The 27617-nt window shown below is 37.9% G+C and overlaps 2 protein-coding genes across 2 annotated transcripts; one reads left to right on the top strand and one right to left on the bottom strand.

Annotated features, from left to right (window-relative positions):
• The first annotated feature begins 9 nt into the window (after window positions 1–9).
• LOC120417980 (dynein intermediate chain 3, ciliary-like) lies at window positions 10–12977 on the top strand. The gene is made up of 4 exons (XM_039580220.2): window positions 10–651; window positions 5923–6172; window positions 6235–6980; window positions 12327–12977. Exons 1-4 carry the CDS (start codon window positions 268–270, stop codon window positions 12789–12791), a joined length of 1845 nt encoding a protein of 614 aa, XP_039436154.1. The 5' UTR covers window positions 10–267; the 3' UTR covers window positions 12792–12977.
• On the bottom strand, window positions 12843–27617 carry LOC120417979 (ecto-NOX disulfide-thiol exchanger 2). Its single transcript, XM_039580219.2, has 5 exons — window positions 27451–27617; window positions 26195–27352; window positions 22577–22683; window positions 17782–17886; window positions 12843–13621 (listed from the first exon to the last, which is right to left on the bottom strand). Exons 1-5 carry the CDS (start codon window positions 27497–27499, stop codon window positions 12986–12988), a joined length of 2055 nt encoding a protein of 684 aa, XP_039436153.1. The 5' UTR covers window positions 27500–27617; the 3' UTR covers window positions 12843–12985.

The following is a 27617-nucleotide window of genomic DNA, read 5'->3' as shown; positions in this document are numbered from 1 at the left end:
CCTTCGATGCTCACCTTAATAGCTTACCGTAAGTTGTACCGTGCGGACGTGGTCCCACCCCGTGGTTCCTGACCTGACCCAAGAAAGCCACCGACAGTAAATCGGTGACGTCGTAGACGCGTGTTTTCACTTTCGTTTCACGTGGCACGTGCACACACGTGTGTGGTCTAGTCGCGTTTGTCAGTTTGCGTGCGCGCCGGAAATTAGACTAGACGTCTAGACCTTTACTCACACAGTAAGTCCTGGTAGTAAGGAGCCGCCGCCAAGATGAAGGTCGACGCGAACATCAGCGTGAGCCACATGGACCAAAACTGGACCCGGTACATGGTGATGGCAGACACGGACACGCTCCGGAAGCCGGTCGAGTTCCAGGAGGACAACGAGGTCCAGGTGACCATCCCGACCAACAAGCCACTCCAGAAGAACTTCGAGCTGGTCAGCCCAGTCGAGAAGGGCATCCAGTGTACGCCGTGGGTCCTGAACACCCCCGTCTGGACCGTGCACAACTCGCTGGTGGCGACCGGGGTGACCCATTACGAGGGCGGCTGGCCACGGGACATTGACATGCACGACGAGGAGTTGACGGCCCGGTACCGGCGGAAGCAGGAGAAGAGCGAGGCCTATCTGAACCAGATGAAGGGACTGGGCAAGGTTAGTCGGATACGGGGGTTTTGTGGGTGAGGAGCGATATCGATTCTCGGAATAAAAAATCAGTTTTTGGGGGTACTTCAACCTTGGCCCGCGCGGGCTCTGATGGACAGACAGTTAGCCCGAGTATCCGTTTAGGAAATAGGGTAAAGAGATGTAACTTGGACATTAAAAAAGCAATTTGCTTTGTTTTTTCTTCAATATTTTAAAATAATTTCAAAGTATCCTTAGATATTAACTACAATTTTAGTTTGCTTTAAAGGTTCATATTTTACGGCCTGAAACAAATTGTGAAAACTAAGCTTGAGACAGTCCATAAACTACGTGGTTTTTCTTTAATTTTACTTGTTTTATCGTGGAACTTTTTCCGAAACTCATTTTAACACAGTATTGTTTTTAAGTGCACAAACAAAGGCATATTAACCGTGTTTTTTCATATGAAAAATCAGTTTGTAATATGAGTGTAAGTATTTCATGGAGTTCAAAAAAAATGTCTTTATGATTATGCATTTAACACGGCAGTATGCAATTTTAACAAAATTTGCAATGTCCTTAGGTGCATATTTTTCGAAATAGCATCGAAAAATGATTTTGTTTGATTAACGCTCGAGTAGTTATTCGACCCCTTTTTTTCTTAACAATCTCATTACTTTTGATAGAATTGACCAATTTGGATACTTCTAGTTTGCTTCTAGTTGCAAAAGATCCAGATTTGTCTATATTTTAAAATACGGGTCAAATTACTACCCGAGCGTTTCAGTGTTAAGGCCGATGCAAATATTTTTCAAAGTTTTTGTCCTTTGGCCGGTGTCGAGGGGCGGGGGCAAAAAATATCAATATTGAAATAACAAGCCAAAGTTTCAGTATTTTCATGGAAAAAGTGTTTTAAAATGCATTTTACACTAGTTCACTTGTTTTGCAAATATTAAATATAAAATAATGAAATATTTGACGAAAACATAAATTTTAGCGGAAAAAACTTAAACATCAAAAAAATTCTAAAATTCTAAAGATTTTTAAATCAACTCAAACATGCTAAAAGTGATTCTAAATGCAGGGAAACGCATTTTAAATTGATTTCAGCTAATTGTACTTAAATTTCCATTGAAATTTTGTGAAATAATAATATTTGTTTTGCTCCCTATTTGTTTCGGGTCAAGGGAGGGAGACAAAAACTTTAAATAAAATTTGTTCCAGCCTAACTTAATTTTAGAAATCTAAAAATATTGGTTTTGGTAATGATTTTAAAATTTAAATAAAAAAATATACTCTGCATTTCTCTAGAGCAAAAATGCACTTGTCCAAAATACACTGTAATTTTTTTTCGGCAATTTAAATTATGAATTTCCAAAAAAAAAAAAATGTTCAGAAGATACAATGCCCTACCCTTAAATAGCCAACCCGACATAGCTCTGTATTAAAAATTGCATGTTCCGCTGTCATCGACGCCGTGATAGTTGAGTGTCTATTATAAACTCGCAAATTGAACAATCGAAAACTTTGCACGAAATTGCACCACTTTTATTTGTCTGCTAACAACAAGCCAAATTTGGTGTGCCAAAATTCCCAATGCAGCAAGCAAAGTTTTTCGCTTTCGATGATGAGCAAATTTCCGGTGTCGTTAGAATTAGGCCATTGTAATGAGTTGCACTTGAAACGTGATGTTCTGTTACATCGGCTCAATATTTGAACTTGAAGCTGGGGTCGTTTATGGCGGTTATTTTCATTTGCTCGATTGATGTTGGTTCTCATGTTAAACTTGACCCATATTTCAGAAATTGGATAATTCTCTATCAACTCACACGAAATCGGGAAAAGTTGCCCCGACCTCTCTTCAATTTGCGTGAAACTTTATTCTAAGAGGTAACTTTTGTCCCTGATCACGAATCCGAAGTCTGTTTTTTGATATCTCGTGACGAAGGGGCGGTACGACCTCTTTCATTTTTGACCATGCGAAAAAAGAGGTGTTTTTCAATAATTTGCAGACTGAAACGGTGATGAGATAGAAATTTGGTGTCAAAGGGACTTTTATGTAAAATTAGACGCCCGATTTGATGGCAACTGCTGTGTGAGTTGGCGGAGAATTACCCAATTATATTAGTAATATTAGAGAAATAATTAGAAGCTTGAACTAAAGTTTCAAAAGGAAGATTTCATTAATATTTAATGTTTTTTTAATATATACTTCTTTAAAACTGTGAATCAAATCATATATTTTTAAAATACAAATTGAAGGTTTTTGTCAATTAATTCAACAAATTTTGGGTTGCTGAACACGAATATGACCTCTTAAATTAGTCACGGTGACCTAGCAAGGTATAATGAAGATGCCGTAAACCAACTTTTTATAGATAATTCTTCAACTGCTCGACAAGTTCAAATTAAAATCTTCTTTCTTCTCAATATTGTTTTTATTGATATGAACTTGATCAATAAAAGTATTTTTGAATTATTGTATCAAATTCTGCATATAAGGTCTCTTATGGGGATTTGCTGCCTCTATAGTTTGTACTCGTACAAACTGTAGAGGAGAGCAGGGTCCCGGGAGTTGATCTGGTGAACACTTTGAATACTTTGAATTTATCTGAAAAGCCTTTTTGCCTTCCTCACTGAGGAAAAACTTTAAAATCACTCGAAAATTGAAGTTTTTCTATAAGTTTTAAACATTTACACACAACCTCGATTTTTGAACATAATTTCTTCTGTTTTATATAAAAGTGATTAGAAAATTAAATTGGAAAAATTAAAATTCTGATCTGATTCTGATTTGCTGAATGATTTGATGTCTTCGGCAAAGATGTAGGTTATGATTAGGACCACACAAAAACAAATCAGTCATATTGACATATGAGCAATTCTCTACGAAATCAGTCTTTAACATTTTTTTTTATTTTTAAATCCATCTGGAATTTTTTTTGTGCTTTCGGTATGCTCAAAGAAGCCATTCATTAGTTTGTCCATATAATTTTCCTTACAAATTTGGCAGCTGTCCACACAAAAATTATGTATGAAAATTCAAAAATCTGTATCTTTTGAAGGAATTTTTTGATCGATTTGGTGCCTTCGGCAAAGTTGTAGGTATGGATAAGTACTACACTGAAAAAAATGATACACGGTAAAAAAGTGGTGATTTTAAATTTAACTTTTTGTCACTAAAGCTTGATTTGCAAAAAAAACTTTTTTTTATATGTTTAGGGGACATCAAATGCCAACTTTTCAGAAATTTCCAGGTTGTGCAAAAAATCAAAACTGATTTTTTCAAAAAATCGAAATATTGGTCGCAAAAAAATTAACTTCATTTTTCGATCTAAAATCAAATTTGCAATCAAAATAGTAGTTTATGCAACAAGTTGCAAAAAGAGGATTTTTTCAGCACGAGTTGTACATTTATCCAACGAGGTTTACCGAGTTGGATAAATACGAAGAGTGCTGAAAAAAATCAAGTTTTGCAACGAGTTCCATACAACATTTTTTGCAATTCCAAAAAACACACTCTGAGTGAGGTTTTTTGTCAAATTTTCATGTATTTTGTTAATAAATCGTTTAAATCAAAAAAATGTTGAAAAGTGTTACTTTTCAAAACAAGTGCTGAAAAGTTCAACTTTTCAGCACCCATTTGAGTGCTGAAAAGTAGAACTTTTCAGCATTTATTTTGAAAAGTGTTGCTATTCGATTCTGTTATTATTGGTACAGAAAAGTAGGCTATTTCGTCGTTCAAGAATGACAGGAAAAGTAAGTAGTTTCACGACGGAATTGCAAAAAGTACTTTAGTGAAGTTTTGATGAAGTGCACCGTTTTCAAGTTTAAGCCATTTTTAGGTAACTTTTTTTACTTTAAAAACTAATGATTGCAAAACAACTGGGCAGCTGTAAAATGCAGTTAAAAACATTTTTTAATTCGAATGTAAATACCATGACTTGTAATTGTAATCTTTAATTTCTTGTAATTCCATTCAAAAAATAATAGACAAAAATATCCAACATTTGACAACAATATGTCGGTCGTTATGTTTTTGGCCAAGTCCAAGGTATGTAGATTAGATGAGGTAAGGCGGATCTTTAGCTGTCAAAAAATAGTTAGCACGAAAACCGGATTTTATATGGTGATTTCCGAAAAAGTTGAAATTTGCCTCTATTCCGGGCAAATTTCACCGGATTTTTTTCTGTAGGGTTGATTAACTTTTTTCTACAGGTGGAAAACTCGCCTTACGATATTTAATCTACATACTTTAGGCCAAGTCCTGATTTTTTGAAAAGTATCAAAAATGCACACACAAAAAAATGAGATGAAAAATTTAATTTTGAATCGAAAAGTAATTTGCTTTTATGGACACTGTCCATAAAAGATACGGCCTTGTAAAGAATAAAAATTACCATAAATAAGTTTTTCTAAATTCTACCTTAATAACCCTCAATTTTCAATCGATGATATCTTGAAAAGGCCGGGACCCGTGGTGTAGGGGTAAGCGTGGTTGCCTTTCACCCAGTCGGCTTGGGTTCGATCCCAGACGGCCCCGGTGGCATTTTTCGAGACAAGATTTGTCTGACCACGCCTTTCGTCGGACGGGAAAGTAAATGTTGGCCCCGGTCTAACCTAGAGGGTTAGGTCGTTGGCTCAGTCCAGGTGTAGGAGTCGTCTCCCTGGGTCCTGCCTCGATAAAGTCACTGGTAGGAAGTTGGACTAACAATCCAAAGGTCGTCAGTTCGAATCCCGGGTTGGATGGAAGCTAAGGTGTAAAAAGAGGTTTGCAATTGCCTCAACAATCAAGCCTTCGGACACCTAGTTTCGAGTAGGAATCTCGCAATCGAGAACGCCAAGGCAATGCTGTAGAGCGAATAATTTGATTTGATTTTTGATTTTATATCTTGAAAACTGCTTTTCAATATTAAAAGTAAAAATAAAACCCCCCTTCGAAGGAGTTTAATTTTGTCAAAATCGAGTTTTTGTGATAAACGGTTAATAAATAAAAAATGTACACCCTCATGTTCTGGTACACAATGGTTTCTTTGGGTATGTTTAACAAATAGATGAACAAATTGCAATGAAAAAAATCGATTTGCAATATGGTACAGGAATGTCTAAAAATGATGTTCGCACACTAAACAAGAAAGATAAGAAATTATGTGACAACAAAGAATGTCGAAAAATGGACTCGGGTTTTACTTAAGCCGCTGAAGGGTCGCCAAATGTTTAGATTTTAAATATGAAAATTGATATTTAAAAAAGTGCAACTATTTGAACAATGAAAATCCACAAATTTATCCTCCCTTCCAGTCCATGGAGCACGCGATCCTGCAGAACAGCGCCTGCGACATCTACCAGAACTACTTCGAGGACATCGAGCAGCACGAGCTGATCGAGCAGTTCACGTCGAAAACGGTCCACGTGTACAAGGACTATCTGGACGCGCGCCGTTCGTGCTCGTACATCACCTGGTCCGAGGAGGGGCTGCACTTTTGCTCGGTACACTGCAACATCGGCGAGCTGAAGAACACCTGCACGGACTCGTACATCTGGGATGTTGGTGAGTTGTGGGGGTGGTCAAGTTTATGCAAATCGAAAGTATAACAAACTTGTCTCTTTCAGAACATCCCAATACTCCGCTTCAGACGTTGGTTCCACCCTTCCAGGCCCGTTGCATGGAGTACAACTTTAAGGACGGTTGCCAGCTTGCCGGTGGACTGTTTTCCGGACAGGTGGCAATCTGGGACATTCGAGTTGGGCAGGAACCGGTCGAGATGACCCTGAGAGAGGCCAGCCATAGCGATGTCGTTACAAAGGTGCTGTGGACTGGTACGAAAACCTCGAACGAATTTCTGTCCGGTGCCAACGACGGTCGGATTCTGTGGTGGGACATGCGCAACCTGAACGAACCGTACGACTTTTTGAACCTGGCCCCGAAGGACACCGGAACGGACGTCGATCCGTCCAAGTGTTTTGGCGTTTGTGCCGTTGAGTTTGAGCAGACCATGCCGAACAAGTACACCGTTGGGACGGAAAATGGGATCATCTACAGCTGCAGTCGGAAGTACAAAACCCCGGCGGATAAGATCCAAGCGCAGACGAGGGCCCACACGGGACCGGTTTACTCGGTTGAGCGGAATCCGTTGTTCATCAAGAACTACATCAGCGTGGGCGATTGGCAGACCAAGATCTGGACGGAGGACTGTCGGGATAATCCGATCGTTTGGACCAAGGAATATGCGGTGCAGCTGACCTGTGGTATCTGGAGTCCGACGCGGTGTTCACTGGTGTTTATCTGTCGGATGGATGGCGTTATGGACGCGTGGGACGTTATTCATCGTTTGGATGGACCAGTGCTGAGAATCAAGGTATTTTTTCCTAACATTAATATAGCATTGTGCCCTGCATGTGTTTTTGGGCACAAGCCACGAAGTATCCCTCCAAATGCTGTATTTGCGTTAGGGAACCTTGATTCCTACCAGGGATGAAGTAATCGCAAAAAAATCATTTTCGCTTGCGAACTTTCTTCATCCGCGAAAGAAAGAGGAGGCAAATCACGCAAAAGGAAATCACTCCCGAACTTCTAGAAGAAAATCAATCTGCTGATTATTTTTTGTGAATTTCATTGTTAGCATCACTTAAAATTATTTATTTCTCTATGTTTACACACATTGCCCATCCACAAAAAGTGACAGGTCATTTTGCGACGTGTGACGTTACACTTGCAAGTGTAGTCAAGCCCCGATGGTTTGACATCAACTGTTGTCAAACGAAAGGGGTCACTTTTTAGTTTGACACCCCTTTTACACGGACTTCACACACACTACCAAACGTTTGTTTTGATAGTGTGCGTGAGCGCCATGTAAAAAGTGACAGTTCGTCACTTTTTCGTTTGACTTTGACCAACCAACGGGGTACAAACTAAAAAAGTATCAAACGAAAAAGTGACCAACCACCGGGGGTTGAGTGTAGTGAAAAAGATGGTCCGTTATCAAGATGATGATTTTTTTAGATTCCTTTTACCGATATTTCGTGCACGAGAGAGGAGAGCCAGGTTCCCTCGCTGATTCCTACACTGTACTTTATAAAAAAAAACAAAATTAAAATTTTCAAGAATAGTTTTTAAAATGTTGAAGAAAACAGTATCACAAAATGCTGTATACATTTTAACAGTAATTGTACAAAAATATGCACAATAATCATAAATTTATAAGTAATACTTTAGAATTTCGCAAATTTGAACTATATTTTTACTATTGAGTTTTTTTTTTAAATTAAATATGTCTTTATTGAACATTCTTATAATAATTACATTTCTTTTACATGATAAGTGGTATGGCCTAATGCTCTTCATCTTTGTTGTATTTTTCGTTTTATTATTAACTGATCACATTTATTTATTTGCTTCAAATTGTTTTACATTATTGCATTGAATTGAATACATTTGGGTAAAAAAGAAAAAAAATACTTTAACAACTAATCCTAACCTAAAACTAAAAAAATAAATCCATTGAAATATTCAAAATCACTAGAACGAGTAAACCACGAACTGTATTTTAAGATGAATGCTCCAAGAGTTCTTACTTGTTCCTGGCTAGTTTTGCACCCACGCAGAGTTGTTGTCATCTCGATGAAAATGTTCAAAAGTTCTTGTGGTGAAAACAGGTCACTACTGCCTTCACCCGTTGATGTTGGTTGGTTTTCCCTCGGTTGCTGACTGAAGCCTGGAGGTGTTGTATTCTCAGCAACTTTTTGCCGCTGATTCAACGGCAATGGCTGCAGATTTGGAACCACTCGAACAGATCCTGCTCCTGGTGACGCCAAAGCAGGAAAATCCACGTCCGTGTATGCTGGTGGTGTTTTGCGACAATTTGGTTGGTGCCTCGTCGTCGCTTGCTGCCTAATTTTTACAAACTCAGGACGTTTTGGGCAGCTCCGATTCTTGGTCAAATGGTCGCCACCGCAATGGAAGCATTTGGCTTCAATGAGCTCGTTGATTGTATCGCAAGCTTCAGTTTTATGCTCACCTCCGCAGGTTGCACAACGACTCTTGATGAAACAGTTCCTTCCACCATGTCCAAACTGCAAACAGATCGAACACTGTGTCACGTAACGGTGCACTGGACGATAACGTTCCCAATTCACGATGATGTTGAAAATTGCCTGAACTGCTTTCTGCTCAGACGGCGTTGTCGATCCTTTCTCGAGATGAACCAGGTACAGTTGATCACGATACTTGATGTCCTTGTTGTGTCTCGTCATCTTGAAGACTTCGATCACGTTCAACTTAAGAGTTTTGAGCTCTTCTTTCAGCACGCTCACATCCATGCACTATGGGGTTTCAGGCGGCCATAAATCGAAAAACCGACATACTCTAATTATTTTTTTGGTATTTTTTTTCGAAAATAAACATTCTAACTAAGAAAAATCCGGAGTTTGAAAGTTGTATGTTCAATATTCACTGAATTGCAGACCTTCAAAGGCGAAAATGGTAAGAAAAAACATGTTTTTTTGACAAAAAAATGATTATTTTTCATAGTTGTACTGTGTAGCTGTTTATGTATTTTTTCCTGCATCATTATAAATATTCAGAAAGGTAATTGATTCAACTTTTCAATAACATTTTACAAAACACACTTTTATAGGCTAAAAAAAATAATAAAAATCAAAAAAGATGGATTTTTATTCAAAATTTAGTTTTTTTCGACTTTGTTAATGGAGTACTTTTTTTGTGTGCATTTGTGCGATCTGAAAATTTTGCAGCTTAAAATTTGAACCATGTCCTAACTTGTCTCCAAATTTCAAAGTGCACTTATGGGTCTCGTGGCGCAGGGGTAGCGGCTTCGGCTGCCGATCCCGATGATGCTATGAGACGCGGGTTCGATTCCCACCTTATCCACTGAGCTTCTATCGGATGGTGAAGTAAAACGTCGGTCCCGGTTTCTCCTGTCTCGTCAGAGGCGCTGGAGCAGAAATCCCACGTTAGAGGAAGGCCATGCCCCGGGGGGCGTAGTGCCAATAGTTTCGTTTCGTTTTTTTTTATGTGCACTTTTTGAGTTATGCCATTTTGAACATTTTGATTCATGCAAGAAAATTAATGATTTCGCGTATACGCTTGGTTAAAATCACATTATTTACCTGCGGAGGCAGAAATGACGTACCTGCTATGTATGTTTTGAAATTGATTTGATATTCATGACTTTGTTGGTACCGTAAACTGGGGTGACTTTGATAGCCCGGGGTGACTTTGATAGGTTTTTCAAATGCCCGTCAAATTAATATTTAAACATTTTTGAGAATTTTGAGTATGTAAGCATTAAGGGAAAGCTTATTATCGAACATATATGCAAAAATGTGACTGTTACATTGGATGTATCAAAAATAGTGGCCAAATCAAATTTCTATCAATGTCACCCCGGGCTATCAAAGTCACCCCAGTTTACGGTACTTAGGTACGTTTAATAAAATTAGAAATTCCTATTCTAAGTATTTTACAGAAACGATTCGTCGAATATTCATATCAGTTCGTTGTTGTGTTCTTTGCAACATTGCAGAACCATCACATGATCAACTCAGGAAAAACCCACAGAGGAAAAACTACGCATGCTGTTCTGTAGCTTCAAAACGAGGTACCGTCAGTGGACATTGGGTCTGGGGGGTGAGATTGGGTCAAAGTGATTTTTTACGGATTTTACCATTTCTCAGATTCTTTTCAATGAAACTGAATTCTGTTAAAAGGGTTGTGTAGGGGACATCTTAAGATGACTTCGCTGAAAAAAATCTGGTTCCTAGACCATATCCTGTTATTTTGGCAGATGTCTAAAGTTGGGGTACGTTTTTGGCCAAAAATGACCTCTCGAAAAATCATTTTTCTAATATTTTTGTTAGAATTGCTCGAAAACTACCCAAGTGTTTGAAAATCTCCACTTCAAACATTGTAGCGTGTCAATACGATTCCCTCGAACAAGAAACGCTGTTGGATGACTTGTTTTTACCATATCTTTGTATTTGAGCATCATTTTAGTTTCATTTGACCCAATGTCACCCCCTCTAAGGGGTGAGATTGGGTCAATTTTCAAACAATTGGCATTTAAGGTAGTGTTCATCAAAATCGACCATATTTTGGGAAAATGTTAGTAAACTATCTAAGAACAAATCTACGTTAAAAGATTTTCGATGTTATTTAAATTGTATTTGTTATTAAGAAATTTCGAGAAGTGTTTCGTTTTTTGACCCATAGTCACCCCCACTGACGGTATACAAAAGCCCATAGAAGAAGTTCATATTTTAAGTAATCTAAAGACAATCGGTTACATAGTGATTTTGATTTAGAAGAATTTATCGTGGAAAACGTGAATTTTGCAAGTGGATGAACCAAAAACGTGGACGAGAATCCATACAATGTTCCATAAAATAAACCGTCTAAAATTCTAAAACACCGCAAAAATCAAATTTTAATTGGAGGGGGATGGGGGGGGGGGGGGTCTTCAAAGAGAGGTGGATTTAAACTCAAGAAAAAGAGGAGGGAGATTAAACGTAAATCAGAAACTTTAACATAGCATAAACCGCCATTCCGTGCATCAAATAGACAGAGCAAGAATATTAAAATTCACCACTTTAATGCATGTGGCCTCAAATATATGAAAAAATCGAAAATTAAACTTTTTTTGGAAAAATATCAAAATTCATTTGTTTTCATTATACTAAGTACAAACAACACAAAAAAGTCACAAAAAAGCAAAAAAATATTTTTGGCCGCTCGCTTATATGGAAATACCCCATAGTGCCATGTCGTACAGGCCACGGAGGACCTGTTTCATGGGGCGTTTACCTGGATCGTCATGGCTGTAGTATTCAATCTTTGTGTTGTTCAGGAAATCCCGAACGTAGTTGTAATCCTTTCTGCTAGGCAGCAGAATTTTGAGTCCATCAGCCCACAAGCGAATGGAAGCTCGTAAAGCACCAGATTTGATAAACCCGGTCAGCCACTTTCGCACCGAATCCGATGACGATGTTTTCACAAAAATTGAGCGTCCTTGCTCAAACTGCCTGGCTTTGCAGGTAGCGCTTCGGCATTCTTTAGCTTCTTCAAATCTGCCGATCCTGCTGGTGAGGACCGCCTCTTTTTCTTGCCCTGAGGCATTTTTGCACTTTTTAAGCACTTTTCAGGAGCTAAAATCCAGGAGTACCTCACTGAATGATGGTCCACAAGGGAATTTTACTATTGAGTAGTTCTCTACGAGGTCACAATTTTTGCGTGATTTTTTTAATTTTCATTTTTTGATTTGTATGAAACTTTGTCCATACATTCCTTATGTCAAAAGAAGTCATTTTGCATCATTCGTTTTCCCATACGAGTCTCCATACAATTTTGGGGGTAGGTCTTACAAAGTAGGTATGTATGAAGTTCTGCATCTTAAGAAAGGATCTGATCGATTTGGTGTCTTCCGGCAAAGTTTAAGGTTATGATTAGAACTTATCAGAGACAGGAAAAAAATGATTTACTTTTTTATCAGCTTTGCGAAATTTTCTGGTCTTTTCAAAAAAGAATATTTCAAAAACTTTATAATTTGGTCTAAAATATGAATTATGGAAAATTATCAATTTTAAGACCATTTCAAAAGTTAAGCTAAATTTTTAAATTATTTTTAATTGAAGCGATCAGATAATTGCCACAGTTCAACACGAAGTAAATTTTCATCCCCCAATTTCAGCTCTCGGACGTCCCCCTTCTCTCGGTACGGGTCCACCGCAGCGGCAAGCTGATCGCCAACGGCACCGAAGCCGGGGTCATCTACCTGACGGAAATCTCCGACAACCTGACGTTCAGCTCGGCCAACGACAAACCCGCCCTTTCGGGAATGCTGGAGCGTGAGATGCGCCGCCAGCGTCTGCTCGAAGCGAAGATCAAGGAGATGAAGCTGCGCGAGAAGGAGCTGGAGCGGGAACGAATTCGGCGCCAGATGCGCATGGAGAAGGAGAACTCAATCGAGGACGAGGAGCAGGATTTGATTTACAGCGCGCAGCACCAGTTCTGGATCAAGATTCACGGCCGGAAGAGCTTGAAGCACACGCTGAAGGGTTTGAGGATGAGGGACAAGGGGGTGAATCTGTTGAAGCCAACCAACAAACCGACGATTTTCAAACGGGGAGATGTGAAAAAGGAGGAAAAGGAGTAAATTGTGAGGATGGTGATACGATTTTCTCTTAGAGTAAGACGAAGCGCGATGTCAAAATGACAATAATGAAAACGAATTTATTGAAACTTGTGTCGTACAAAACAACATACTGACTTATGTTTTATTTCGTAGAGAAGAGAGATTTTTAATAAATACTATAAATAGCTGATTGGTTGCACAAACATCTGACAAGATTACAGTTTTTCTTCGTCCTTGCTTTCGTAGCCGCAGAACTTCCAATTCCGTTCGATTTTCGCCCCGATTCCGCTGACTTCTTCACGGAAGAGGTCCGAATAGCGGGCGAGCACTTCCTCGAGCAGTTTGACCTTAAACTCCGGCACGTACCGACTAACGTACGACCAGATGTAGTCGATGCTGGCCCCGTGCGGGTGCACCACCAGAAACGTCGACACCAGCGTGATGACTTTGGCCTCGCGCGGATCGATCGTGGCTGGCGCTGGAGGGGGAGGGGGAGGAGTTTTCGGCGCTTCCACCACGGGTTCGGCCAGCAGCAGTTCGCTTTCGTCCACCTCGGAGCCGCCCTTGGATGAGCTGGAAGCGGTGGTGTTCGTTGCACTGCACAGCGACAGCTTCGACTGGGTGGTGGCGATTTTCGTCTTGAGCAGCAGCTGCTTCACGTTCGCCTCCTTCAGCTTGTCCTCCAGGTCGTTGATTTTGTTGTGCCGGTCCGTCTCTTTGGATTTGTTTTCGAGCAGTTGCGTTTGCAGGTTGCGGATCGTTTCCTGGAGGACCTGGATTTGCATCGTTTTGATTTCGAGCTCCGACCGGATCGACTGGGTGTCCGCTTCGGAAGAGCTGTCGCGGTGCTCCTGGGATAAAAAGAAGGGTTGGTAAGTGTATTCAAACGAGACAAATTTTTAAACCACAAAGTTATCTTGAGTTGGATTCGAAAATGGAATGGGGATTTGTTGTCGATATTGATTTCGCTTTTCAAATTTTATAAACTTTTCAGTCGTTTGAGTTATTCCTCTTTGAAACCTAGTTTTTAAAATGTGTAGATAATTTTGTTACAGCTATGACCAGCATGAAAAAAAGTTAGAAAAAGATGTTTAAAAAAAGCGAAAAATAATAATTGTGACTGACTCTGACAGAATTTTCATGTCCAGTTTCATTTTATTTGAGTATAGAAATCAATGAAGTTTAATGACCGTTTTGAACAAACTTGCAAGTTTCGTTAAATGACCCTTTATCGGTATTGTATGGTTCACTCAAAATTCCGAAAAAGATGAGCATTTTTTGCACTAAATTTCGTAAGTACCCCCAAATAATCAAGGAAGCCATTTTGCGTCAATGGTTTGTCTATACAAGTTTCCATACCAATCTGACAACTATCCATACAAAAATTGTATCCTAATATTCTAGAATCTGTATCTTGGAATGGATTTTCTGATACAGTACTTGTTCGGTAACTGGGCTGAGAATGTAGCCAAGTCACCGAATGCTGCTCGCTAACTGGGCTGAACGAAAAATAACGAGGGGACCATCGATGCATAATATTATCCTGATGAAATATAAAAATAAAAGTAACCCAATTTTTTCTACAATGCTTACTTTTCGTATTTCTTTAATTTTGACTTGAAATTTAATAAAAGCCCTAAAAAAGATTTTATTTTGTTTATTGATCCTTGCACTATTCTTCATGTAAACTAATGTCAAAAACAAAAACAATGACTTTTATATCCCGCCGTTTCACATGGAGCATTTTTTAAACCCGCCAAACAAATCGCAGCGTTTCTCATCGGGTCAGATCATCGCACTGATCAAAAGCAGAACTCCGAAAATCGCGTCATTTTCAAAAGAAAACAAATTTTTTGACAAGGACTTTTCCCCAGCAACCCCCAGTTTGCTGCGATTTGTTTGGCGGGTTTAAAAAATCCTCCATGTCAATCGGCGGGATGTAAAAGTCATTGTTTTTGTTTTAGACATTAGTTTACATGAAGAATAACTTGGATTTTGCCCGCACTTTTCTCTCGCACTTTTGACAACAAAATTTCCAAAAACTAGGCAACCAGCAGTTGTTTATTTACATTTTCAGTCGCAGTTTCCACCAAACTGGACATTCGCACTTTAAAATTGCGATTGACAGGTGTGCATTATCGGCTCGCTTTGATCATTTTTTGCGACAATTAAAATTTCCCAAGCCAGTTTGACAAGTCGCAATAGTGCGATCAATAGCAATAATTTAGTGCGAAGTCCAAGTTAGTGAGAATTGCGCAATATTGAACATGGTTTTGCATCCATTAACCCCTCGGTCATTTCGGTTTGTTTTTGGTATTTTGACGTTTGTTTGCTTTTTAACTGGGCTACAGCCCAGTTATCGAGCGCCCAGTTAAACAACGCCCAGTTACCGAACAACTACTGTATTACACTCAACCCCCGGTGGTTGGTCACTTTTTCGTTTGACACTTTTTTAGTTTGTACCCCGTTGGTTGGTCAAAGTCAAAATAAAAAGTGACGAACTGACACTTTTTACACGGCGCTCACGCACACTATCAAAACAAACGTTTAGTAGTGTGTGTGAACTCCGTGTAAGAAGGGTGTCAAACTAAAAAGTGACCCCGTTCGTTTGACAACAGTTGGTGTCAAACCAACGGGGTTTGAGTGTACAAAAAAATGTCCACGTGGTTTATGGATAGTCCCTTTTTGGAACAAAACTTTCAACCAAATATTAAAAATCTCTCAAAGGGAGCGTTCTTTTGTTACGTTACGCAGTAAGGGGTGGGGGTCAATGTATTTTACGAAATTATCTGTTACGATTTGTTACGAAAAATTCCAAAAGTTTTTTTTACCGTCAGTGGGGGTAACATTGGATCTGGGGGGTGAGATTGGGTCAAAGTGATTTTTTACGGATTTTTCCATTTTTCAGGTTCTTTTCAATGGAACTAAATTCTGTTAAAAGGGTTGTGTAGGGGACATCTTAAAATGATTTAGCTGAAAAAATCTCGTTCCTAGAACAAATCCTGTTATTTTGGCAGCTGTCTAAAGTTAAGGTACGTTTTTGGCTAAAAACGACCTCTCGAAAAAATCATTTTCTTATATTTTTGTTGGAATTGCTCGAAAACTACCCAAATGTTTGAAAATATCTACTTCAAACATTGTAGCCTGTCAATACGATTCCCTAGAACAAGAAACACTGTTGGATGACTTGTTTTTACCATATCGTTGTATTTTAGCATCATTTTAGTTTCATTTGACCCAATGTCACCCCCTCTAAGGGGTGAAAAAATTTCAAACTATTCGCATTTAAGGTAGTGTTTATCAAAATCCACCATATTTTGGGAAAATGTAAGTAAAATATCTAAGAACAAATCTACGTTGAAAAATTTTCAATGTTATTTTAATTGTTTTTGTTATTAAGAAATTAAGAGAGGTGTATCGTTTTTTGACCCATAGTCACCCCCACTCCGAAAAGACCGTATTTTTATGAAACCAGTCTAGACTCTGTTATCCAAAGTTATCAAAAAAAACACTTCGGATAATCGAATAGGGGAAAGTGGGGCAAGTGTAACAAGCTAAAATCATCTTATTCCAGGTCTTGACTAACACTTTGATAGAACAAGTTTCTATCAAATCATGTTTTTTCACGATAAAAAATTGATTTTAAAATTATTGATTTTCAGTACGTTTTACTCAACTAGTGGGGCAAGACGAACAACCGGTTGGGACAAGAGGAACAATGCAGCATGTTAATTGCTAACAATTTAACTGTTATCAATTTGACACGTCAGATTAGAATATATTTGAAACGTTTCTTTAATTTTTAGATGAAATAATAATATTTTACGTATAATTTGATCGTTTTTTCGATAAAAAATAATTATTTTGAAGATAAATGGTTATTTTTTTCGGGACCGTGGTGTAGGGATAAGCGAGGTTGCCTCTCGCCCAGTCGGGCTGGGTTTGATCCCAGACGGTCCCGGTGGTATTTTTCGAGACGGGATTTGTCTGACCACGCCTTCCGTCGGATGGGGAAGTAAATGTTGGCCCCGGTCTAACCTAGAGGGTTAGGTCGTTAGCTCAATCCAGATGTACGAGTCGTCTCCCTGGGTCCTGCCTCGGTGGAGTCGCTGGTAGGCAGTTGGACTCACAATCCAAAGGTCGTCAGTTCGAATCCCGGGGTGGATGGAAGGTGTAAAAAGACACCTAGTTTCGAGTAGGAATCTCGCAATCGAGATCGCCAAGGCAATGCTGTAGAGCGAATAATTTGATTTTTTTTTCGGTTATTTTTTATAATATTAATATATTTTGTATTAACATTTTTTTTAAATAATTTTTTATTGGTTTTTTAAGTACTCTAATGCACGAATTTTACAATAGAAGATGTTTTTGCAGCAATTCGTATTTTTTCCATAATAAAAATCCATGTGGTACACTTGCCCTACTTAAACAAGGTTTATTAAAAACTTTCAACAAAAACAACGAAATGATAAAACATCCGTTATAATAGGTGCAAATCATTGGTAGGGACTAGGAAAAATTTAATTTTAATTAAATGAACCTTAAAACGAACCCTAAGCCTTAATTTGTAATTTCAAAATATTATAAGAAAACAAAGGTTTTGAAAAAAAAACTTCATTCAATCGTAGAACCAACTAATTGCATTGCTAGCAACAATTTCTCATACTGGAAATAATCAAAATTGTAAAAATTACGGCCGTACGAGCAAAAATTACCACAAACATGCTCTTAAGTGACTTGACGATTCTAAATTCAAGATGGGATCTAAAATGACGGTGATTAAATATTTAAAAAGAAATGCATTTGGTAGTGTAAAGGAGCGTTCTTTTATTAAGTAACGCAAAAAATTGGGTTTTTGGACCCCACCTCTTTTAAACAATATTTCCTTACAACTTTTTTTAAGCGCTCCCTAACAGGCAATCCACAACTGAAACTTGACAAAAATTTGGTCGCAGAACTCGAATTTGATGATTTAATGATAACATGTATCGTCCCGTATATATAAGTTTACCTTTCGAACGTCCCATCGTGACTTCTTTGGGGCGGATCCTCCCTCGTCCTCCGACAGGTCCATTTCATCGTCCGCAATATCATCCAGATTGACGGATCTGATTTCCTGTTTTTTTTCCACCCGGTCAGAACAGTCACCGTGAAGAAATGGAAGAAACAAATCGCAAAGCATTAACACTGGCTGCTCCACCTGTTGGGTCGACTTTGGGCCTTAACTTCTAGAATAGTTTAATCTTATCGCTAAGTTATAGATATTATGTATTGGTTTTAAAAGTTGAGATATAAAGTTTTGTGTTTCTTTCGTTCCTCAACGGACTTCCCCCTTCCACGGCGGGAAGGGAAGACCCTGCTGACAACGGGACGGATTCACTTTTGGGCAAAACAGTTTCATATCCGGATACTAGGAAAAAAAAGAAGAAAAAACTCACACTAAAGCGTTACTCTAGGTGATCCTTACGCGCTAACATGGAAAGCAGACAAGCTTGGAATGAAACCGATTGCCGTTTGGCCGATTGTGGGTGAATTTGAGCCATCCCGTTGCCAGTTTGATGATGATTACCGGTGGGGTGTGTGTTGATTTGTTACCTTTACTTACCTTTGATGCGCTTAATGATTTAGCTACACTTTCTACACCTCTCAACAACTTGTAGAATTACCATGTGTTTTTTATTTGATCTCATTGCATACTAAATGAACCTGATAGATGTTCATTTTTGCCACGAAAATAGAATGAGCTACTTGCAGGACAACTAAAGTGAAACATCTCTCAAACAGATTTCGGAAAATTTGATTTGAGGTGCATCATTTTAGCTTGTTTTATAAAATCGAAAGCAAAATTTTGAGAGTAATAAAAGGGTAAAGCATTTCTGACAAAAACAGCATATCTGGGAAAAAAACATGATTTTCAACAACAGTGACGCCCCAAGATGTTTCCAACCATTGGCAACTCTTTTGCTGATCAATAACGGAAATTCAAGAAATCATCTGTACGCATTTTATATGGACTTTAATAACATTAGAGTCATTAGTGTAAAATACTGAAATTAGCCAAAAAAATTGTTTATTTTATACTCAAACTTTATTCACAATATGGGTTTCCAACGACGCAAAATTTTGAAATAGATTTTTGATAGATACACCAATTTTAACAAAATACCATATTTTTGAACATATTCACATTTTGCATCGATTTCTTTTAACTTACTAAAATAAACTTATTAAAACAAGATTTTCTCTGACTTTGAAAGCTTTTACAAAAAAATATGCTTTCAAAAATGCAGTTAGTTACAAATTACAAGTACCTTTTAAGTTAAAGGACCCTAAACATCATGTCGAGTTGAACCTGCGCAGAATTTTTGAAGGTCGCTGTAATCATATTGCAAATCATGAAAATTTGAGTATCAACATAAATATACTATCCAGGTTACTATACTATACTGAAAAAATATTTTGTTTTCAGTTATAAGCAATGTAATTAAGCTTATATCTGTAAGCCCATACATCCAATTGAAATGTGGTCAAAGACAAACTTATGAGAAATTGGACGAGCTTTCCGGTAAAAATATTTTCGAGACTGAAAAAACAAGTCTATCATATAGAAATTGCCAAAAACCATCAAAAAACCTATTTTTTCAACATTTTTATTTTTAAACCGCTGTAATTTCACAAGGATTTGACATAAGTAAATGGTCAATATGGAGACTTTTATATAAAATTGTCTGGAGAATCGATTCCCATACTCGGATTTTGAAAATTTTGACGTTTAGAGCACTTTTCAAAAAAACAGTTTCAGTAAATGATGTTTGTATTTTTTTAGGTGAGTTGCTCCATCCTGCATTTTTCGTGAGTCTTTTTGTAACATTTTAGGCTATTTTCACAAAAATTTTGAACGAAAAAAATCGTGGGCTCACCCTTAAATTTGACTTTTAAACTTTAAAATCAAAAAATCTCATAAAGGTGGAGTGTTTTTTTCTATCAGTGTATTTTTTTCGGAAAGCCCGTCAAATTTCCTATAAGTTTGTCTTTGACCACTTTTTGATACGATGCAATGGCTTCGAGATATATAGGCTTAGTGATTTTTCACGCTCGAAAATTGCAAAATTCACGGGGACCTCGATTTCAAAACACCAAATTTCACGGAACGTGAAAAATGTTAAAATAACTCTGAAAATCTTACGTTTAAATCACAGAAACTGCTTTTTATATATTATTTAAATAAGCTGAAAACAATTTCAAAAGATTCCACCTGGGTTATGGGTTAGCTCCATATATAATATATATTTTGAAACACAAGGTAGGGCATGCGTATTCTCATTTATTGAACTACTTTTTTTAATATTCGACTAATGAAGCTTAAAATTTTTCGCTGATTTGCTTCATTTTATTGAATTTCATATCAAAGGAAGATTTAGACATCTTGTCCAGCCAAAATGGGTTAAATAATATGTATTTTTTGCGACATTTACTGCCGTTCTACGCATAGAAAAAACGCGATTGAAATTTTTCGATCGATTTCTGTGTTTTTACGCATAATTGTCCCGTGGGTCCCTATTCGCCCTATATGTCCCTAATCACCCCGGTTAACATTTTATCACCCTTATTTCTAATCCTCTTGCAGATAAACAAGTAAACAACATAAAATGCTTCGTGAAACTCAGGATTTCGTGATAGAAAATATTTGGTGGGACAATTATGCGTAGAAGTTCAACGATGGGACAAACAGACTTGGTGTTGTTTTCAATGATTTTCTAAACAAAGCACTAGATTTTATGTGTTTTTCTGTAAGTATACGTAAAACTTAACTTATAAAATGATAAAAAGTCAGAATCATTAAAATATGACATGGGACAATTATGCGTAGAACGGCAGTTTAGCCCATTAATTTTTTTTTTTTTTTTTGAAGGTTTTCGTCAGTCTATTCCAAACTTAAATTTCAATAAAATAAGCAAAATTAATATATTTGTAACGAAATCGAAAATTTTATTCAAAATGAAAACAAAAAAAGGTGTATTGTTTAACTTTCACAGGAATCATCCACCCAAATAATCAAATATCGTTTAAATAAAATAGGACTCAGAAAAATATGATATTTTTAAGTTGATTTCAAAGATAAAAAAAATACCCTCATTTTGATTCGAATAAAACAAAGCTTGATTCTTGTAATTTCTTATGAAACCATACCTTAAAAATAAAACCAGTTAAATTTGTATTACAGCAAATGAAAATATTACTAAACTTAGTTAGTTTCTAAAAAAAACTGAAAAAATTGAGCAATTCTTCAAATGGTTCATATCAAGCTTTTCAATAGTAAATAAATAAAATTTACTTGAATATTCCGTAGGGATGAAATATATATTATTTCGTTATATTGAAAAAAATAATTTGAGCAAATTAATAAATTTCATGAATTTCACGCCGTTCAAGAAATCGTCAAAAATCACTAACCCTATGTTAGTAACTAAACAAGGGTTTTCACTCGCTTAATTCTACAGCAGTTCATAAGATTAATTTTACTCTTATTTGAGTTTGATAAATCATTTTGAAAAAATCGTTACAGTTTCACTCAAATATAAAATTTCACGGGATTTCACGGATTTCACGCTGTCCGCGAAATCGTGAAATTTCACTAACCCTATTTATAACTAACTAAATAGTAAAAAAAAATGTTTTCCGTAAAAGCTTCCAAAGTCTGAGAAGATTATGTTTGAAGAAGTTCTTTTCCATAAGTAAAGAGTAATTGTCAGTTATCGCAATAATATTGTTGTTATCGCGTGACGATAAAATAATCGGCGACAATCTCATCGCTCAACAACGTTGGGGCCATCCATAAACCACGTGGACACTTTAGGGGTGGGGGGGGTGGTATGGCGATTGTCACGATCCATACAAAAAAGTTTTTTTTTTGTAAGGACAATTGTCCACGAGAGGGGAGGGGGGGGGGGGGTTGATATTTCCAAAAAAGTGTCCACGTGATTTGTGGATGGTCCCGTGGTATTTTTTTTATTTCTCGATCTTAACCTGGTCACAGCACCTAAACGGACCTAATAAAAATAAGTTAAGAACCAAAAAAAAAACGTTGGTATTATTGATATTTTGATGATAATCTTAAAAAATACAGTGTAACAATAAAGATTCATTTTCTTTTTTAACATTTTGAGCAAAAGCTGCCTCTTGGAAAGAGTTTCATTTAAATTAAATTTATAAATAAATACAACCACATTTTGGGAAAAAGTCAAATAACTGGTAAGAGAACTACCATATTCCAGAAAATTTTAATTCAGTGGTTTAATCGATATGCTCTTTTTATTATACAATAATTTTTTAATGGATTTTTTTTTCATTTGGTCGCATCACTTGAGAAGAGCGGATCCTGGATATTTATTGTTAATTTTAAGATGTTTTGAAACTCCGTTATATTTTAGTCCCAGAAAACAAAAAAACCGGATCAAATAAAAAGCTTCCTGGATATGCTGGTTTTGTACGAAATTTTACAGCAAAGAGTGCCAACTATTGAAAAAATCATCTACTTAAGTTAGGTCTAATCATTTCATGGGAATTTAGTGACACAACAAACACAGAAAAGAAAACCAAAACAGACAGACACTAAAACAAACGTGAAGTTAAAAAAAAACAAACAGCAAAGCAAATACAAGTGATTAAGTACGATAGAATAGTGTGTGCGCATTTAAGCTGGAACTAACTACCAAAAAGAAGAAGAAAGAAAAACACAACGAGTAGGGGGACAAACAGGAACGAGAGGAGGGAAACGGATTGGGCTGGTCCTCTTCAATACATACCAGCGATTGCTTCTTCCAGGCGTCGATGTTCTTTCTCTGGGCTTTAGAAAAATGATCCCAAACCTTCTTGTGACTGGCGGCATTGAACACTTTTTCAATCTGATTGACTGAAGTTGGAGTGAAGTGGAAAATAATAACAGTAATAATAATGATAGAGATTTGATTTGAGTTTTTTCTTCTGTTTTGCTTCCGGTGTTTGATTTAGAGTTTTGGTTATTGCTGGGTTTTTGTTGGCTTTTTGGGAGGGAGTGAGGAGAGCTTAGAGGGAGGAATTTGAATGCTTATTTATCAAAATCTGGAATATAGCAAATGCAGTATCATGTATTATGTACAGAGAGCATCTCATCGTCTAGTCGAACCATCATTTTTTGAAAGAAAAAAGAAAGAAAAGTGTTTCACTATAAATTTGGTTTGGTGCCGGAAGTGATCAAATTTAGTTCCAGAGTACAGAGGCAATAAAAAAGAAACGGGAGAATGATGAACAGAAAGTTTACACCTAGGTTACACATTAGCCAAATTACCGTCGTTTCCGCCACGCGCACACACACACAAACATTGTTGATCTTTTCAACCCCGTCAGGAACACAAATCGCGCTCCCCATTGGACAAAAAAATTGGTGGGAAAACTACTTTCCGGCTCCGGTTCACATTACCAAAAACGTGTTCAAAGTTACATACCTCCTTTGGCGGTTTTTCGCTCGAAAACGGAAATCTTTTGACTCTGCCTTCTCGACTACAAACGACTCTCCAAGGACTAGCGCGCGAGGAGATTGGTGTGAAAGAGAAGTTAATTCTTTGGACAATACAATACCTTTTTTCATTTTCTGTTTTTGTTTTTGGAAATAACTTTTTTGTTTTGTTTTGCTTTGCGGACACATCATACGAGATTATGGAAGCCCCTTCACCGAAACCCAAGAACTAAGAAAATTAGCCTAATGTTGGAGGATTTGGAAGAGTAATGTGTGCTTGGAAAATAGTTGCTGGAGGAAGTAAGAAGAAGTGTCATGTCTTGAAAGAAAAAAGATCAATTTGAAGAACTGCATGATGTCGATTCGCAAGTTTCCTAAATATCATAAAATGTTATGTCAAGTATGCCTTTGTAGGCAGAAAAGTTTATAAAAATAATTAGGCGCCATCCACAAATTATGTAGCATTTTGTAGAGAAGGAGGAAATCTTAAGGGTTGTCCTGATCCATATTAGAAGACTTTATTTTAACAAGTTTGGTGTCACAAAATATCGTATTTTGTTGGAAAATAGTATTTTTTTTTCAAATTCGCTATATAGAGCAATTCCAGCTAAAATCAGGAATTTTTCTGGTGTTGTTGAACCCGACCCTCTCCGATTTCAATGAAATCCTAGGTTTATATTGTGTAGATGGAGCCAATTGGCGTAAGCTATTTCATTTTTTTTTTATAATTTGAAAATTACTGTATCTCGAAGCCGTTTCATCGTATCAAAAGGTGGTCAAGGACAAACATGTCAAAAATTGGACGCCACTCCTATGAGATATATTTTATTTAAGTTCAAAAGTTAAATATATATTTTCTTCGTTCAAAATTTTAAGGGAAATTGCCTAAAAAAACTACATCCAATTGAAAAGCTGTCAAAGACAAACTTATGGGAAATTGAACGAGCTTTCGAGCGGTAAACATATTTTCGAGACTGAAATATCATGTCCATTGCCAAAAACCACCAAAAAACCTGTTATCGCAATTATTGCAATACAACGGAACTAGTGTAAAATGCATTTTTAAAACGCTTTTTCCATGCAAATGCTGAAAGTATGGCTTGTTATTTCAATTTTTTTTTTTAAACTTAAAACCTAAATATCTTGAAAAGTCACAAGCAAAATTTTAAGCGCCAGGTTGCATTTGAAAGAGGAGATTCAGCACTACAAAGGCTGAAAAATTCTCAGGGATGTTTTTCATTGAATAAATCTCAGGGATGTTTTTCTTTAAACTCGAGATATCTTCATTTGAAAATGTCCAATTTTCTAGGGGAAAGTATATGGGACCACCCTAACGAAATTCCAAAATTGTCCTATATGTTTTTTCCATGAAATTTTGCTCGCTGAGTTGAACCAAAAATTCTAAGAATCTATTTTTGATCATATTTTGGATTTAAATGATAATTTTACATGGAAACCCAGAATATGACCATAAATCGATTTTATAACACATTTACTCAATTCTGAGAGCAGATTCAGATTCAGCGGGTAAAATTACAAGAAAAAACATATATTTGGACATTTTTCGAATTTAGTTAGGGTGGTCCCATACACTTTCCCCTTGAAAATTGGACATTTTCAAATGATGATATCTCGAGTTTCAAAATCACCCTAATAGTGAACCACCCTAATTTTCAACAAAACCAAAAGTGGCCTCTTTTCATTTGCAACAACTCTTCTCAAGACACCAAAGCTCCGAAACTTCACCATATTTCGGATAATCCATTTCCACTTAATTTTGCGATCCGGACCACTGTGAAATGCCCACACAAAATTACATTATTTTACAAAACAAACATAAATAAAAATAAAAAAGTAAACACAATTTTGCTTTGTTTAATAAACATAATCAGCGATGGAATAATCATCATCAAAAGAAAATCTTTGGACGTTCATCAAGAGAAAAAATCCGAAGGGAGCATGGCTCTCCTCTCTCGCGCACGAAAGATCGGTAAAAGGAATCTAAAAAAATCATCATCTTGATTATTCGGCGGAACATCTTTTTCACTACTAAACATGCAAGCGGAACGTCACACGCCGAAAAATGTCCTGTCACTTTTTGTAGATGGACAATGTTTGTAAACAAGGCGAAATAAATAATTTGAAGTGGAAGGAAATTCACAAAAAATCATCAACAGATTAATTTTGTTGAAGAAGTTCGGGAGCGATTATCTCTGCGTGATTTGCCTCTTCGCAAGCGAAAATGATTTTTTTGCGATTATTCCATCCCTTCCCATAATGCATTTTTTTTTAAACTTGAATATTTTCGAAAAAATACCATATTCTTGAAAATTTCAGTTTACTCAATAAACTCTATAAGTAATTAAAAAGAATAAAAATTTCCGCTTCGCATCGATTCCGCTTCGCATCAATGTATATAATTATGAAAATTTTAGTACTTTTGCGAAAATTCGAGTAAAAATTTGAAAATGCATAACAAATTTCGCTTCGATTGATACCCTTATTGCAAATTTTTGTACGGTATTTTGTTAACAATACCAATATAAACTATATAAACTAACTACATTTTCAAAGGGTTGATTAGTTACGGTATTCGCCCTGTAAGTTTTGTAATTTCTCTACATTGCATTAACTACGGAGCAAAATTAAATTTGCCACACAATTAGATCTCTCCGGTGGATATGCCCTTAAGATTTTTTTCTCGATCGACACCATGATGTTCCGAAATGGTTTTCCCAAAATTTAAAAATCAACTTCATCCAGCAATGACAAATCTTCGCCTCATAATCCGCACAAACACACATCAGCACAAGGACTTTCAACGGAAAGAGGAGTTATCGGGACAGCACTTATCCTTTTCCATCTCCAACCCCCGGAGAGCGGGACCTCGCACACAAACAACCAACCAAAAAGAACCAAAGGTACTTACATTGCACCATCATGCTTTGCATCTGCTTTCGGTAAAACTCGCGCGCCCGGGCCAACTCCTCGTCGTTGACGGCCTTCTCGTTCAGCAGTCGACGCACGTGCGAATTCGTACTCTGGATCATGGTGTAAAAATTGTTGGCGTTCTTTTTGCTGCAATCGCCCCGCTCGAGCCACGTTACGAGCGTTTGAACGGCCTTGCCGAACGTTTCGTCGGTTTTGAGCCGTTCCGCGACGGAGGTGGCCTCGTGTTCGGTGTAGTGGATAACGGGCTGGGGGGAGAGGGGCCGAAGGCGGTCCTCTTCGACGCGCTCGCGGTGTCGACGTTCGCGCTGGAGCTTTCGCTGGCGACACTCGAAGTCGTATTGGTCGTCCCGGGCGTGGGCGTAATCCACGTGCAGGGTGCCGAAGGTGGCCGCGTCTTTGGGTTCCGGGCTGGTGTAGTTGAAGCCAAGTTTCACCCGGTAGCCGGACAGGTAGATGGCGGAATCTACCGAAGCTTCGTACACGAACCGGATGTGGCAAAAGTTTTTCTTCGAAAACCGTAGCGTTGTAATTTCTCCACACCGTTCGAAGATCTCACGGATGGTTTCCTCGGTTATCGAGTTGGGCAGGCCACCGACAAACACGGTTCTACAACCCGGCGGCCGGTCAATCGTCTTTGGAGCAGGTGCACTCGCAATCGGCGGGAACATGGTGCAAGACTTGCAGTAGATGACCTCCTTGCCACCCTCATCGCCCGATCGTCCCCCAACCATGGTCATTGCCTGCTGGCTCAAATCAACCCCGGTGCTAATCTGCTGCGCGGTCATCACCGGAAACGTTTGCATCCCGATCAGCGACGATCCGTCCATCATGTTGACCATCCCCGGTGCCATCATCATAAACCCTTGCGGTTGCGGAATAATCTGGTTGAACAGAATCTGTCCACCACTTTCCGCCACCCCCATATGGCCTCCCTTCTCCTTCTTCTCCATCGAACCACCCTCCTTGGCGGAGTCCCGCTCCGAGGCCGATTCCAGATCCATCGGCGCCGCTCCGGATTGATGCTGCTGTTGATTAACCTGCTGCTGCTGCTTCCGGGCATATTCCAGCGAGGCGTTGCCCATCATCGGCTGGGCGATGAAGCCACTCCCGTTGGCAATGCTGCCCATGATTGGATCTGTGGGCGTAAAATTTGCATTTAGGAAAAATCGATTTCCCGACAAAGGGTTGATCATTCAACGCGAATAATCCACATATCAGCAGCGCTCTACTTACGCATCGTGGCGATTGCGTTGCCCGAGAGCGAGTTCAACGCGAACGACATGGCAGTGGCCGTCAGGGTCCAAGATTTCACCGAAAAATTGGGATTTTTCACCGAGACACCCCTTCGATTTTTACGTAAACATTCCGTCCGTCAAAAATTTTCACTCTTTCGCTTTTCT

The sequence above is a fragment of the Culex pipiens genome, chromosome 2 (assembly GCF_016801865.2).
Source record: "Culex pipiens pallens isolate TS chromosome 2, TS_CPP_V2, whole genome shotgun sequence".
In the NCBI taxonomy this organism is placed as follows: domain Eukaryota; kingdom Metazoa; phylum Arthropoda; class Insecta; order Diptera; family Culicidae; genus Culex; species Culex pipiens.
The sequence above is the reverse complement of the archived record's forward strand: the minus strand, read 5'-3'. Positions and strand labels throughout refer to the sequence as shown.

What these genes read in the sequence shown, in the direction of transcription:
- LOC120417979 (XM_039580219.2), bottom strand. Translation starts at nt 27,499, where the DNA reads ATGTCGTTCGCGTTGAACTCGCTCTCGGGCAACGCAATCGCCACGATG. An exon ending in CAACGCAATCGCCACGATGC is followed by an intron (nt 27,353 to 27,450) that starts GTAAGTAGAGCG and finishes TTACGCCCACAG; the next exon opens with ATCCAATCATGGGCAGCATT. An exon ending in GCAAAGCATGATGGTGCAAT is followed by an intron (nt 22,684 to 26,194) that starts GTAAGTACCTTT and finishes CTCCAACTTCAG; the next exon opens with TCAATCAGATTGAAAAAGTG.
- LOC120417980 (XM_039580220.2), top strand. Translation starts at nt 268, where the DNA reads ATGAAGGTCGACGCGAACATCAGCGTGAGCCACATGGACCAAAACTGG. An exon ending in AGATGAAGGGACTGGGCAAG is followed by an intron (nt 652 to 5,922) that starts GTTAGTCGGATA and finishes CCTCCCTTCCAG; the next exon opens with TCCATGGAGCACGCGATCCT. An exon ending in GACCAGTGCTGAGAATCAAG is followed by an intron (nt 6,981 to 12,326) that starts GTATTTTTTCCT and finishes CCCCAATTTCAG; the next exon opens with CTCTCGGACGTCCCCCTTCT.